Genomic DNA, 12557 nt, shown 5'->3' with positions numbered 1-12557 from the left:
CGAAGCTTAAATGGCTTAATAGAAATATCGGGGCACCGAGCTTCGCTCGTTATTTTTATTTATTGATAAACAGAACACAATTCTCCAAAATGATCGTGTTTATATTTTACAGCTGGCTATACGTTAGTTTATGAATTTCGGGGATGTGATATTTTGATTTTCCACAGAATCATTTTTACTTTCCTTGCCCTATATTACCATAGGTAAGGAAAGTATTGCTTTCCAAAGAAAATTAAGGTACCATAATTTCATGTTTTCTATACGTTTCAAGGTCCACTGAGTCCAAAAACATGATTTTTGGATATATTGGTCTGTATGAGTGTGTGTGTGTGTGTGTGTGTGTGTGTGTGTATGAGTGTATGTGCGTCTGTGTACACGATATCTCATCTCCCAATTAACGGAATGTCTTGAATTTGAAACTTAAGGTCCTTACACTATAAGGATCCGACACGAACAATTTCAATCAGATGCAATTCAAGATGTCGGCTAAAATGGCAAAAATATAGTCAAAAACAGGATTTTTCGCGATTTTCTCGAAAACGGCTCCAACGATTTTGATAAAATTTATACCTAAAATAGTCATTGATAAACAACTTCCACAAATCCCATATCTGTAAAAATTCCAGGAGCTCCGCCCCATCTATGCAAAGTTTGATTTTAGATTCTCAATTATCAGGCTTCAGATAAAATTTAAACAAAAAATTCCAAATAGAAAAGATTGAGCATGAAAATCTCTTCAATTAATGTGCAGTAACATTTTCACCTAAAATTGAAAATAAGATCGAAATTCGAGAAAATGTTATTATTTCAATCGCAAACTGTTGGCAACTGTTGATTCTATTAAACCATTCATTATGAAGAGATAGCAGACCTCGTGTCTCCAGCGTTATAGTCCTGTCACCAGCTGGCTTAGATCTTTGCATAGTAGACTTGAGATGCGCGGGAACACTAGCGTCAGGTGATCAATGTTCATAACGGCAAGGAAAGTAGTGTGAGTGCGCCACACCAGATTTTTTACTATCCACTGACGACTAAAGTTTCAGCTTTTACAGTCAAGGATGAATTATCCTCTAAATGTCGTTCATCGAGTTCTCCCAAGGATGAGATCTAGTGCAATCGAATTTTTATATCATAAACCTACTATGTTCCAAATTTCGAGAAAATCGTTAAGAGCTGTTTTCGAGATCCGTTGAACATAAATAACCATATAACCAGGTATGAAAATAACCAGATATACAGAAACTGCTCGCTTAATATAATAGGATATTTCCAAATACTTGGCTGTATCGGCAAGTTCTATTACAGCTAGTATATTATACTTGTTTATCGAATAATTATTGCACATTTACAGGAAAATATGCAGTATATAAATTGGAAAATAGTGAGGCACATCCAAGTGCTGTCTGGTCAGAGGCTGGCTGTCCTGTTTATCCAGACTCCGAGCTGAGAAGCAGAATGAGAAAAACACAGGTAATTAAGTAAACAATTGATTAATTCAAAAAATCGAAATATATGGATATTGAACAGTGTATGTTATATTGCATCATATTTTTCACGACTGCTGGATTGTTTTATCTTTACTTTGTAGGGTACCCATCTTTCTACCCTTGGAAGCTTCTCTCGAATTCGTTCGTTGGATTTGAAAGTTCAAGTATCAATGCCGAGTATCACTCTTATAAACATCTGCGAAGATGGTGGCGTGAATGCAGCTTTATATAAGGTAATTTTATAATAATAACAAACAATCAACTATCAGTAGTTTATACTGATAGTTGTATTCAAAGAGAAATAACCCGTGCCTTTTTCGATTTATGCAAATTGAACATAAATGGATGGTTTTTATTAAAGTAACTCTATAACCATACAATCAATAGTAATTTTATTGTATTTTTACTTTCCTTGCCCTATTACCATAGGTAAGGAAAGTATTGCTTTCCGAAAAAAATTAAGGTACCCCAATTTCTAAATTTCTATACGTTTCAAGGTCCCCTGAGTCCAAAAAAGTGGTTTTTGGGTATTGGTCTGTATGTGTGTATGTGTGTGTGTGTGTGTGTGTGTGTGTATGTTGTCAAAAACACGGTTTTTCGCGATTTTCTCTAAAACGGCTCCAACGATTTTGATCAAATTTATACCCAAAATAGTTATTGATAAGCTCTATCAACTGCCACGAGTCCTATATCTGTAAAAATTTCAGAAGCTCCGCCCCATCTATGCAAAGTTTGACTTTAGATTCCCGATTATCTTCCTTCAGATACAATTTAAACGAAAAATTTCCAGTGGAAAAGATTGAGCATAAAAATCTCTACAATTAATGTTCAGTAATATTTTCACCTAAAATTGAAAATGAGCTTCAAATTCCAGAAAATGTGATTATCCAATTACAAAATGTTGGCAACTGTTGATTCTATTAAATCATTCACTATGAAGAGATAGCAGACCTCATGTGTCACCAGCGTTATTGTCCTGTCACCAGCTGGCTTAGATCTTTGAATAGTATAAACTTGAGATGCGCGTGGACGCTAACGTTAGGTGATCAATTTTCATAACGGCAAGGAAAGTTGTGTGAGTGCGCCACACCAGATTTTTTGAATTTGGAAAATCAACCATGAATGATCAAGCTGATCCTGTTGCCAATGTGGCAGACATTCAATCAATTGAAGATCCTGCTCAACCAATTCAAGTGGCTCAAGCGCCTCACCTTAGACCTTTGAATGTTATTGATGGTCAACTTGACCTCATCCTTAATGATGGCAATCTATGTGATGTACAAAATCAAGATGGCTATTTTGCTATTGAACATCTAAAAAATGAAGTAACTTTTCTCAAAGAGAGGTATCATGCATGTCTTGAAAGAGTAGAATCTTTGAATATTGAATTGGATTTTAATTTAACTCATACTATTCGTACAAAATTCACTAAACTTTTTTCGAGAATATCTTCTGTCATGCGTAACTTTGAATGTGAGAACAACTTACTTTCTAATGCCCAAAATTCTGTGACGAATTCTGGACCACAACCTGTGACGCACCAAGCCTTCAGCGCTCATCTCCCTGATATTCCACTTCCTACGTTTGATGGAGGTTTTGACCAATGGTTGAATTTCAAATCGACCTTCACTAGTTTGATCATTAATAATAAGTTGTTAGAGTTCGTTTATCAGTGCGCTCTGTGACCTGTAGCTTGCTGCTTCAACTTTCAATACAGTACCTATAGACTCTAGTTTCAATCTTCGTTATCATATCGTTCAGCTGATTGTTACATCGCTTTGGATGATATAATAATAACAAGGGTCAATCTGATAATCAATCCGTCATTACAGAAAGATAAATTACATATAAATTTACGTATGAATTTGGAAATCATTCAAATGAATTGTCATCCAGGTTGAATCTTACAACAAACTTTACAAATGAAAGTTTTCCCTGTCATATTGAACTTATGTCAAAAACCGCTTCAAATGTTGAACTGACTTGAGAATTGCTCCGTATCAACTAGCATTTCTCAATTACTACTAATCTACATTTTTGTATTTTTGTATTATATTTAGTGTATACCAGGATACCATAGTATACAGTGTTGTCTGCCTTCTTGTTCATAACTCTGCGTTTTGGATGCTGCATGCTGGCTGTGTTTAATTGCATCGGACACTACACCTGTTTGAGAGAATCGTATTGATAACTTGTGATAAGGAGTATTGAAGACTGATGTCATCCTTTCTATCGGCTTTATCTCCCACTCGTTGGTGTTTTCTTTGTAGAATTGAATTGGCTGCTTGGTGACTAGTTGTCCTAATCTACACTTCTAGTGCTTGATACTGAGACCTGAGATGATAATGATTACCTATTGAGCTTGACGACTGTTATCACGTTTTTCTCATTTCTCACTTTCTTTTAATGCTGATAGCGGGTTTACCTTATTATTCTAAATTTGTTTACTTAACTCTCATCCAGATATATAAGAGCATAGTTTTCTAGTTGAACAGTTGTAAATACATAACAGTGCTCTTTTAATTCCGCATAATATAATATTTCCTTTTCATTAGTGAAATTTGATCAATACATATTTAAGAAGAATAAATCTTTATAAATCGATTGTTCTTCCTATTTACTATCTATAAAAATGTGTTCCTAACTATATGTGAAAAGAAAATTGTTTGATGATAATTCATTTATGCCTATAGTCTATAGTATAGTTTCATAGTACTTAGATCATAGTATAGTATATTGTCAGTCGTTATATTTGATTCTTTCTAGTTTTTATTTTTAGTATAATTGCTATCATTCAAGGGTAGGGATGAATAAGTTTTCTCTTGGTGTTACTAGTCGCGGAAATCCAAAACTTCAGAGGGTACTCTTTTAGAAAATCAGCAGATACTGCATTGGGTGATATTAGATGGCGTTGTCTTGATAAAACATGTAGTGCATCTCTCAAAACAGATAAGTATGTATCTAGAATAACTGAGCTTACTCTCTTACATAATCATTCAACTCCGGATATTAGTAACAATGAGTTAGATAACTCTGTCGCATACTCCACACCAAATATTGACAAAGAAGAAAGATTTTTGCCTTCTGACTTCGATGCGGACTCTATAAGTAAGAGGATCATGAGTAAGGGAGCTTCTAGTGGTACGGTAATTGCACCCCCAGGGTTGAGCAGGGCTCTGTGAGAGTTTCCGGTAATTTCTCCTCATCCTTCATAAAGAGCATTAGTCTAAATATTAACAGTACTCAATGCTCTTCACCAAAGGAATTTGTATACATTGAAAACTCTGGTCACTCTTGCTCCTTGAATAATACAAATGGGTGTGTTTCTCCGATAATCGATAATAGGCAAGAGGGTTGTGGAGGTCACTCAGCGGCGGAGCGTGATAATGTCGCACTTAGACGCCAACTTGATAAGTTGCGAACTGAATGGGACGCGGCAATACACAGATCAATTGAGAATGAGTTGAAATTGATGAGCCTAACTGATAAATCTGTTGTTGACTGTGAAACTCAAATTGAAGATCTGACTGACTGTGATGGGCTGGATATTATTATTCTCCGAGAGAATACAATTAAACTTCTAAATGAAAATAATAACCTTCTCCATAGAGAAATAGAAGACTTGAGTAGTGAATTGAGAACGAGCTTTGATAAGATTAACTCACTGTTGCAAGATATAGATCAAATGAAAGAAGAATTGATGAATAAAAATGAAATAATTAGAATAATTCAAACTGAAAACGATAATGTACCTACGAATGAAGTATTGTCATAGAAAAACTAGGCTCTCAGTATGATGATTTTATTAAGCCAAGACATTCGATAAAGGCTGGAACCAATCTTAATGAAACAGGAGCTGCTATAATGGTACAAAACAGATTTGATTCGTTCTCTGAGTTTTCGTTATCTGCGACAAAGAATAGGCCTATTTCTCATAAACAACAGGTGGAAGCTAAAGTTCATAGACCTGCTGCTGAAAACAGGGTTCAAAAGACCCATTACTTGAAATATAGTGATTCAACCTACAATAAAAAGAAAAAGAGGATGACAATATTAGCTGATAGTCAGGGTAAACAATTGAGTAAATATCTTGATTAACTGCATGAGGACTTTGATATTTTCGTTTATACCAAGGCAGGAGCTAAATTAAAACACGTCATCCTGGATGGGCTACAGTTTGTCAAGGATTTCACTGAGGATGATGTCATCGCAATACTGGCAGGAACAAATGATTTTCATAAAGATGAACCCCATCAACTTACAATTTGCCAAGGAATAAGTAGTCTTCTAGATTTTAAGTTGGAGTCCAATATTTTGATTTGCAGCGTCCCTTGCCGCTATGATGACACCAGCCTAAACAAAAACATAATCTACTCAAACTCCTACATATCAAGAGTGGTGCACGGCTATGTTGGTGTGCTGCAGCTTTCCTTCCTGGACATCAATGACTTCCTCCAGAGATCCAGCCTCACAAAAAACGGTCTTCTTCTAAATAGGCACGGTAAACAATTACTCTCAAAACACTTGGGAAGATTCGTAAAGCAGACTGTGATGAGTGGTGCTGATCGAACGGTGACTACTGGAGGTAAGGCTGCTATAAATAAAATAATCAACCGATTGCTTGAATCTCCCAACATACGGTCTTGCCCCATCACAACAATCCATCCAGTTCTCCGACTCTCTGTTGTCTGACTCCTGTTCCTGCAGAGATGTCTCTTATGGGAGTAGCCTCCCTCTATGAATCCTCTTCTCTTGCACCCTTTTCATCGCAGTCTCCTGTACCTTGTAATACAACTCCCAATAGGACAATGTTTTCAGTTATTTCGGTGATGATGAATGATTCAAGCATCGAAGTATCGGATGATTTATCTGTTATTCAAATACATGATAATGGTAAAAATGTGGTATTTGAACATAATGATGCATCATCTTCATGTAGCCCGGATTTAAACGAATAGTTTATGACAAGGCTAATGTGATGGCTACTACTCCTTCTTCTTCTTCCTCTATCAATCATGTATAAATAACATTGTAGATAACTGTGAATTCAAGACAAATAGACATACGCAGGTGGCTAATAATTTTAAAGTAATTCATTAGAACATAGATGGTCTATTTCACAAGATAAATCTGCTAGAGATTTTAATTGAAGATGAAAGGCCTGACGTCTTAATTATTACAGAGCATGATCTAAAGGAGGACGAAATAAATTGTATAAAATTGAATAATATGTCTCTGTCATGTAGCTATTGTAGGTCCGGTATGAGAAAAAGGGGGGTTGCTATATTTGTTAGTGATGTTTTGTTGGATTTTTTGGGTAGCAGTTTGAGGATTCTGGATAATAGTAGCATATGTTCAATGGGCGACATTGAGATATGCGGTAGGCCCATTAGGTTAGAATTTGGGAAAGATGTAGACTTTGTAATCTGTGTGGTATATCGACCACCTAATGGAGATATTGACTTGTTTTTCGACAGATTCTCATGCTTAATTGAACGGATAACAGAGAGGTTGAAAAATAACATTATTTTAGCTGGCGATTATAATATTGATGTCTTAAAAAATACCCCAGTTTACAGAAATTTGGTTATCGTCTTGGTTCAGTTTGTTTTACCGTACGTTATACAATATCAGAGCCAACAAGAACTAGACCTGACTCCAGAACAGCGATAGATAATGTAATGACCAACATTTTTTAGGATAATTGTAAGGCAGCGGTTCTGCATACTTTTTGTCAGATCATTTAGCTCAAGTGTTCTCCACCACTGTTGATCTTGATCCGGGGAGAGCTGATAAGAAGGATGATCAGGCTGGTCCAGCATTTCCTTATAATTTCTCCAATTCAAATTTGAACAATTTGAAAGCAGCTCTTAGTAGAGAAACGTGGTCCTCTCTATATGAAAAGTCTGATGTGAACCAACAATTTGATTCCTTTCACAGCTGCCTATTGCATCATATTGGTGCTCAGTGTCCACCAATATTCCTTTCACAGCTGCCTATTGCATCATATTGGTGTTCAGTGTCCACCAATAAAAAAAGAGAAAACGCAGTAAGAGAAATGAAAATAGGATATTTTAGAATGAAACTTGAATCGATAAATCCTGAGATTCAGCAGCTAAGGGCGCTTATAGACTTGTCAAGATTCAGGATCAAGGAGGGGTTGGTTGTAGATGAGGATTTATTGAAGCGTCTTAAGCGGCAATATGTCAATAAGGTCATTGAGGCGAAGAAACAGCACTATGCTAACATTATTTCAAGTTCAAATAATAAGTCTAAAACTAGTTGGAGCATAATAAATAAATTGAGAGGAGGAAAAATACATTGATAGGACATAGTTCTGGAAGTGAATAATAGGAAAGTGTCTGAGCCGAAGGATATTGCAGATGTTCTCAATAGATATTTCATTTCCATTGCTCCCGTTCCAAAGTCTAGAGGTAGGCCTATACAAAATAATACACAATCACCAACTGTGAAAAATAGATTAGCAAGCTTCTTTCTAAGTCCAACAAATGTAACAGAAGTTATGCAAGTGATAAAAAGCTTGAAGCAAAAAAATAGTGTTGGGTATGGCAGCATTTCTGTTAAAGTCCTTAAAAAATGTTGTGATGTAATCGCTGAGCCTCTCGTTTTCATTGTGAATAGCGCTTTTCAAGCAGGAGTCTTCCCTGATTCTTTGAAAATCGCCAAGGTAATACCTATATTTAAGAAAGGTTATCAAGAAAATATGATTAACTACAGGCCTATATCTGTTTTGCCAGTCTTATCAAAGATTTTTGAAAAGATTATATATAACAGGATCATAAACTATCTGCAGAAATTCAAATTATTGAGTGAATGTCAAAATGGGTTCATAAAAAATAAGTCAACAATCACAGCCGCAGTAACTTTTATTGAAAGAGTTATTCAGGAGGTTGACAAAGGAAATTACACTATGGGAGTGCTGTTAGACCTTCCTAAAGCTTTTGATAGTGTAGATAAAAAGATTCTCTTGGAAAAACTGCATCTGCTTGGAATCAGAGGTCTCATGGGGAAATTAATTGATTCTTACATGAGAAATAGATTGCAGTATGTGAGTGTTTGCACTGATGGCCGACTTGGGAATTCAAGAAGATTAAACATGACTAGGGGTGTACCTCAGGGTTCCATTCTGGGTCCTCTTCACTTCGTTTTATATTCAAATTCAAATTCAAATTTATTGATTCTCAAAAAAAATATACAACACTTTCAAGACAAAAAATATATATATAAGAATCTACACCTGCAAGGAAACCCTGTGCGCAGGTGTGAGTTGCCATATAATGTTTTTCAAAATATTTAACAAAATGATCCAAAACAAATTTCTTGAAAAAAATACAGAATTAAAACTAGTACTTAATAATAAAGAGGATACTAAAAATAAAGGAACGGAAGGAGAAAAGACGGAAAAGGCCAAGAAGAAAGAAGAAGACGAAGAAGAAGGAGAATGAAGAAGAAGGGAACGATAAGAGGTAGGTAAGTCAACTGCAACCATGGAGTAGACAAAAATTAGTTTATTTAAAACAATTTTTCCTCGATTTTATTTGCTATTATCCATTTATCTATGTCTGATCTAAGCCTTTGGTTTATGTTTGTTTTTTCAAGAATATTTAAGGGAATGTGGTTTATTAATTTATTAACGATTAACGATTTATTAACGATATATTAACGATTTGCAGCTTTCAGTTGCAAAAAATTTTGATATAACATTGTATGCAGACGACACAACCTTGTTATTCTACAACAACAGTATTCAAGAGCTGGAGTTAGTTGCTAACATATCCACTAATGAGGTTGTACAGTATTTCAATGACTGCTCACTATCTGTTAACTCTGATAAGAGCCAGGCTATTCAATTCAACTTAAAAAGGAAATATCATTTTGAACCAGCAATCACAATAAATTATAGCGATAGCATGATTGAGAGCGTGTGTGTGGTCAATTTGCTTGGTTTGACAGTGGATGACAAATTATCTCGGAACGAGCATGTTGATAAGGTGGCTAATAAAATGAGCAAAGGCATTTTTGTATTATGATATATATTTTGTCACGATGTATATCGTAACTAGAGAAAGGAATTGAATTTAGGGCTCATTTATTTGACGCTCGGCTATCTTTCATAGAATCTGAGGGGTCAACGTTCAAGCCAGCCACTGGCCTACCGCTCAGCGGTGCTGCGCATCCTCTCTCCCCTCCCTCTCGGTCACTGAGGGAGGCTCGAGAAAGGCTAGCAGGAGGCAGTCGAGTTCGGAGAGCCAAGTCGAGCGGTCGAGAGAGGTGAGAAGGAAGCAGCGAGCAGCTAGCAACGTCACAGTACGTCTTGTACTAAGTGAACTCCGATTTCTTCAGCGACCGGGAGTGGTGTTGAGGCTAAAGACGATTAGCCTCCAACACGGTGAACTCCACTGCTCTACACTCGTTTGGGCGAGTGTTGAAAGACATTTAACCTGTTTAGACGATGGGCTACCAGTTTCGACCAACGGCGACACGTCAGGTTTGGTCGAAACCTGACTCCCCATTGGTAGACCACCAGTGGGACATCGAGGCGAGAAAGGACATCTGGGAAGGTGTGGAAAAACCTTTCCCGCAACTCCGCGGCCGATCCGGACCCCAGGAGACAGCTGTGCCCGGCAAGTGGGACTTAGGAAAGTCCAGAGTGCTGGCCGCCGCAGCGCACTAATCCAGTGCGGGATCAAGAAAGGACATCTGGGAAGGTGTGGAAAAACCTTTCCCGCGACTCCGCGGCCGATCCGGACCCCAGGAGGACAGCTGGTGCCCGGCAAGTGGGACTTAGGAAAGTCCAGAGTGCTGGCCGCCGCAGCGCACTAATCCAGTGAGGGATCGAGAAAGGACATCTGGGAAGGTGTGGAAAAACCTTTCCCGCGACTCCGCGGCCGATCCGGACCCTAGGAGGACAGCTGGTGCCTGGCAAGTGGGGCTTAGGAAGTCCAGAGTGCTGGCCGCCGCAGCGCACTAATCCAGTGCGGATCGAGAAAGGACATCTGGGAAGGTGTGGAAAAACCTTTCCCGCGACTCCGCGGCCGATCCGGACCCCAGGAGGACAGCTGTGCCCGGCAAGTGGGACTTAGGAAAGTCCAGAGTGCTGGCCGCCGCAGCGCACTAATCCAGTGCGGGATCGAGATAGGACATCTAGGAAGGTGTGGAAAAACTTTTCCCGCAACCCCGCGGCCGATCCGGACCCCAGGAGGACAGCTGATGCCCGGCAAGTGGGACTTAGGAAAGTCCAGGTGCTCAAATTATTGAGTGAATGTCAAAATGGATTCATAAAAAATAAGTCAACAATCACAGCCGCAGTAACTTTTATTGAAAGAGTTATTCAGGAGGTTGACAAAGGAAATTACACTATGGGAGTGCTGTTAGACCTTCCTAAAGCTTTTGATAGTGTAGATAAAAAGATTCTCTTGGAAAAACTGCATCTGCTTGGAATCAGAGGTCTCATGGGGAAATTAATTGATTCTTACATGAGAAATAGATTGCAGTATGTGAGTGTTTGCACTGATGGCCGACTTGGGAATTCAAGAAGATTAAACATGACTAGGGGTGTACCTCTGGGTTCCATTCTGGGTCCTCTTCACTTCGTTTTATATATTAACGATTTGCAGCTTTCAGTTGCAAAAAATTTTGATATAACATTGTATGCAGACGACACAACCTTGTTATTCTACAACAACAGTATTCAAGAGCTGGAGTTAGTTGCTAACATATCCACTAATGAGGTTGTACAGTATTTCAATGACTGCTCACTATCTGTTAACTCTGATAAGAGCCAGGCTATTCAATTCAACTTAAAAAGGGAATATCATTTTGAACCAGCAATCACAATAAATGATAGCGATAGCATGATTGAGAGCGTGTGTGTGGTCAATTTGCTTGGTTTGACAGTGGATGACAAATTATCTTGGAACGAGCATGTTGATAAGGTGGCTAATAAAATGAGCAAAGGCATTTTTGTATTATGATATATATTTCAAGACTTGTAAACAGTAGTATAGCTAAAAGTGTTTACTTCTCGCTTATTAATACTCATCTGGTGTGTTGTGTTGAGCTCTGGGGTGCAAAAAGTATAAAAAACATTCAGAGATTATTTGTTCTGCAAAAGCGTGCAGTAAGATTTTCAGCAAATTTAGAAAATAATTATCCATGCAGAAGCACTTTTAGAGATCTTAGGCTGCTCACTCTACCATCCATATATATCTATCGCTTCCCACTTTTCACTGCAGATAGAATTGGTACCTTAAGAAAGAATTCAGATGTTCATAAATATTTTACACGTGGTAGTAGAAATCCATTCATTGAATATCATAGGTTGAAATTTTCAGATAAGAGTCCGATTGTTTATGGCTTGCAACTTTTCAGCAAGCTGCCTAAAAATTTGTCAAAGTCAAGTAGGTCCAATTTTAAGAGAGATTTGTATGCATTTCTGGTTGACAAGGCATATTATAGTGTTGAAGAGTTTTTAAATGATAGGGTATTATAATTTGTTCAACTGTAAAATTACAGTTATTTTTTGTATGTAAAGTGTAGAAGAATGTTAAAATTTATGTGACGTGCAATATTTTTGTAAGCTTCTTTTATTCTATTTATTTATTTATTTCATGTATTTTTCAATACCTGTTGACATGGCCAGTTGTAAAGTGTTTTGGCTTGATAAAATTGAATTTGAATTAGACAATACCCTCAGGTACCATTACCTCCGTCAAGTCCTGTCAGGTGAAGCTCTCAATCGAATTGCAAACTCTCCTTCTGGGAATTTTTCTGTAGCTTGGGATTTACTTACACAATGGTATGATAATTCGTTGCTTATCCCTGAAACCCACATCTCTGCTATTTTGAACCCGCCCAAATTGGATAGCTGCTCAGCACAATCCTGGCATATTTTCATAGATAATCAAAAAACTAACATTTCTGCCCTTGAAAACTTGTCACTTGACATTCCCGTCAAAGATATAATTTCCATGTCAGTTACTGTCTCACATTTTGACACCTCCACCATTAGGGATTGGGAGCGTTTTGTTTCTAATAAAAAACAATTGA

The 12557-nt window shown here is 37.4% G+C and overlaps 1 protein-coding gene across 1 annotated transcript in view; it reads left to right on the top strand.

Annotated features, from left to right (window-relative positions):
• Nucleotides 1-952: 952 nt before the first annotated feature.
• LOC120351182 (alpha-L-iduronidase-like) overlaps nucleotides 953-12557 on the top strand; it is a 39832-nt gene continuing 28227 nt past the window's right edge. Inside the window, exons 1-2 of the mRNA XM_039427498.1 lie at nucleotides 953-1470; nucleotides 1589-1720. Of these exons, the coding sequence (XP_039283432.1) occupies nucleotides 1456-1470; nucleotides 1589-1720 (147 nt within the window). The 5' untranslated portion in view covers nucleotides 953-1455. The remainder of the gene's footprint in view (nucleotides 1471-1588; nucleotides 1721-12557) is intronic.

This window comes from Nilaparvata lugens, chromosome 4 (genome assembly GCF_014356525.2).
Source record: "Nilaparvata lugens isolate BPH chromosome 4, ASM1435652v1, whole genome shotgun sequence".
In the NCBI taxonomy this organism is placed as follows: domain Eukaryota; kingdom Metazoa; phylum Arthropoda; class Insecta; order Hemiptera; family Delphacidae; genus Nilaparvata; species Nilaparvata lugens.
The sequence above is the reverse complement of the archived record's forward strand: the minus strand, read 5'-3'. Positions and strand labels throughout refer to the sequence as shown.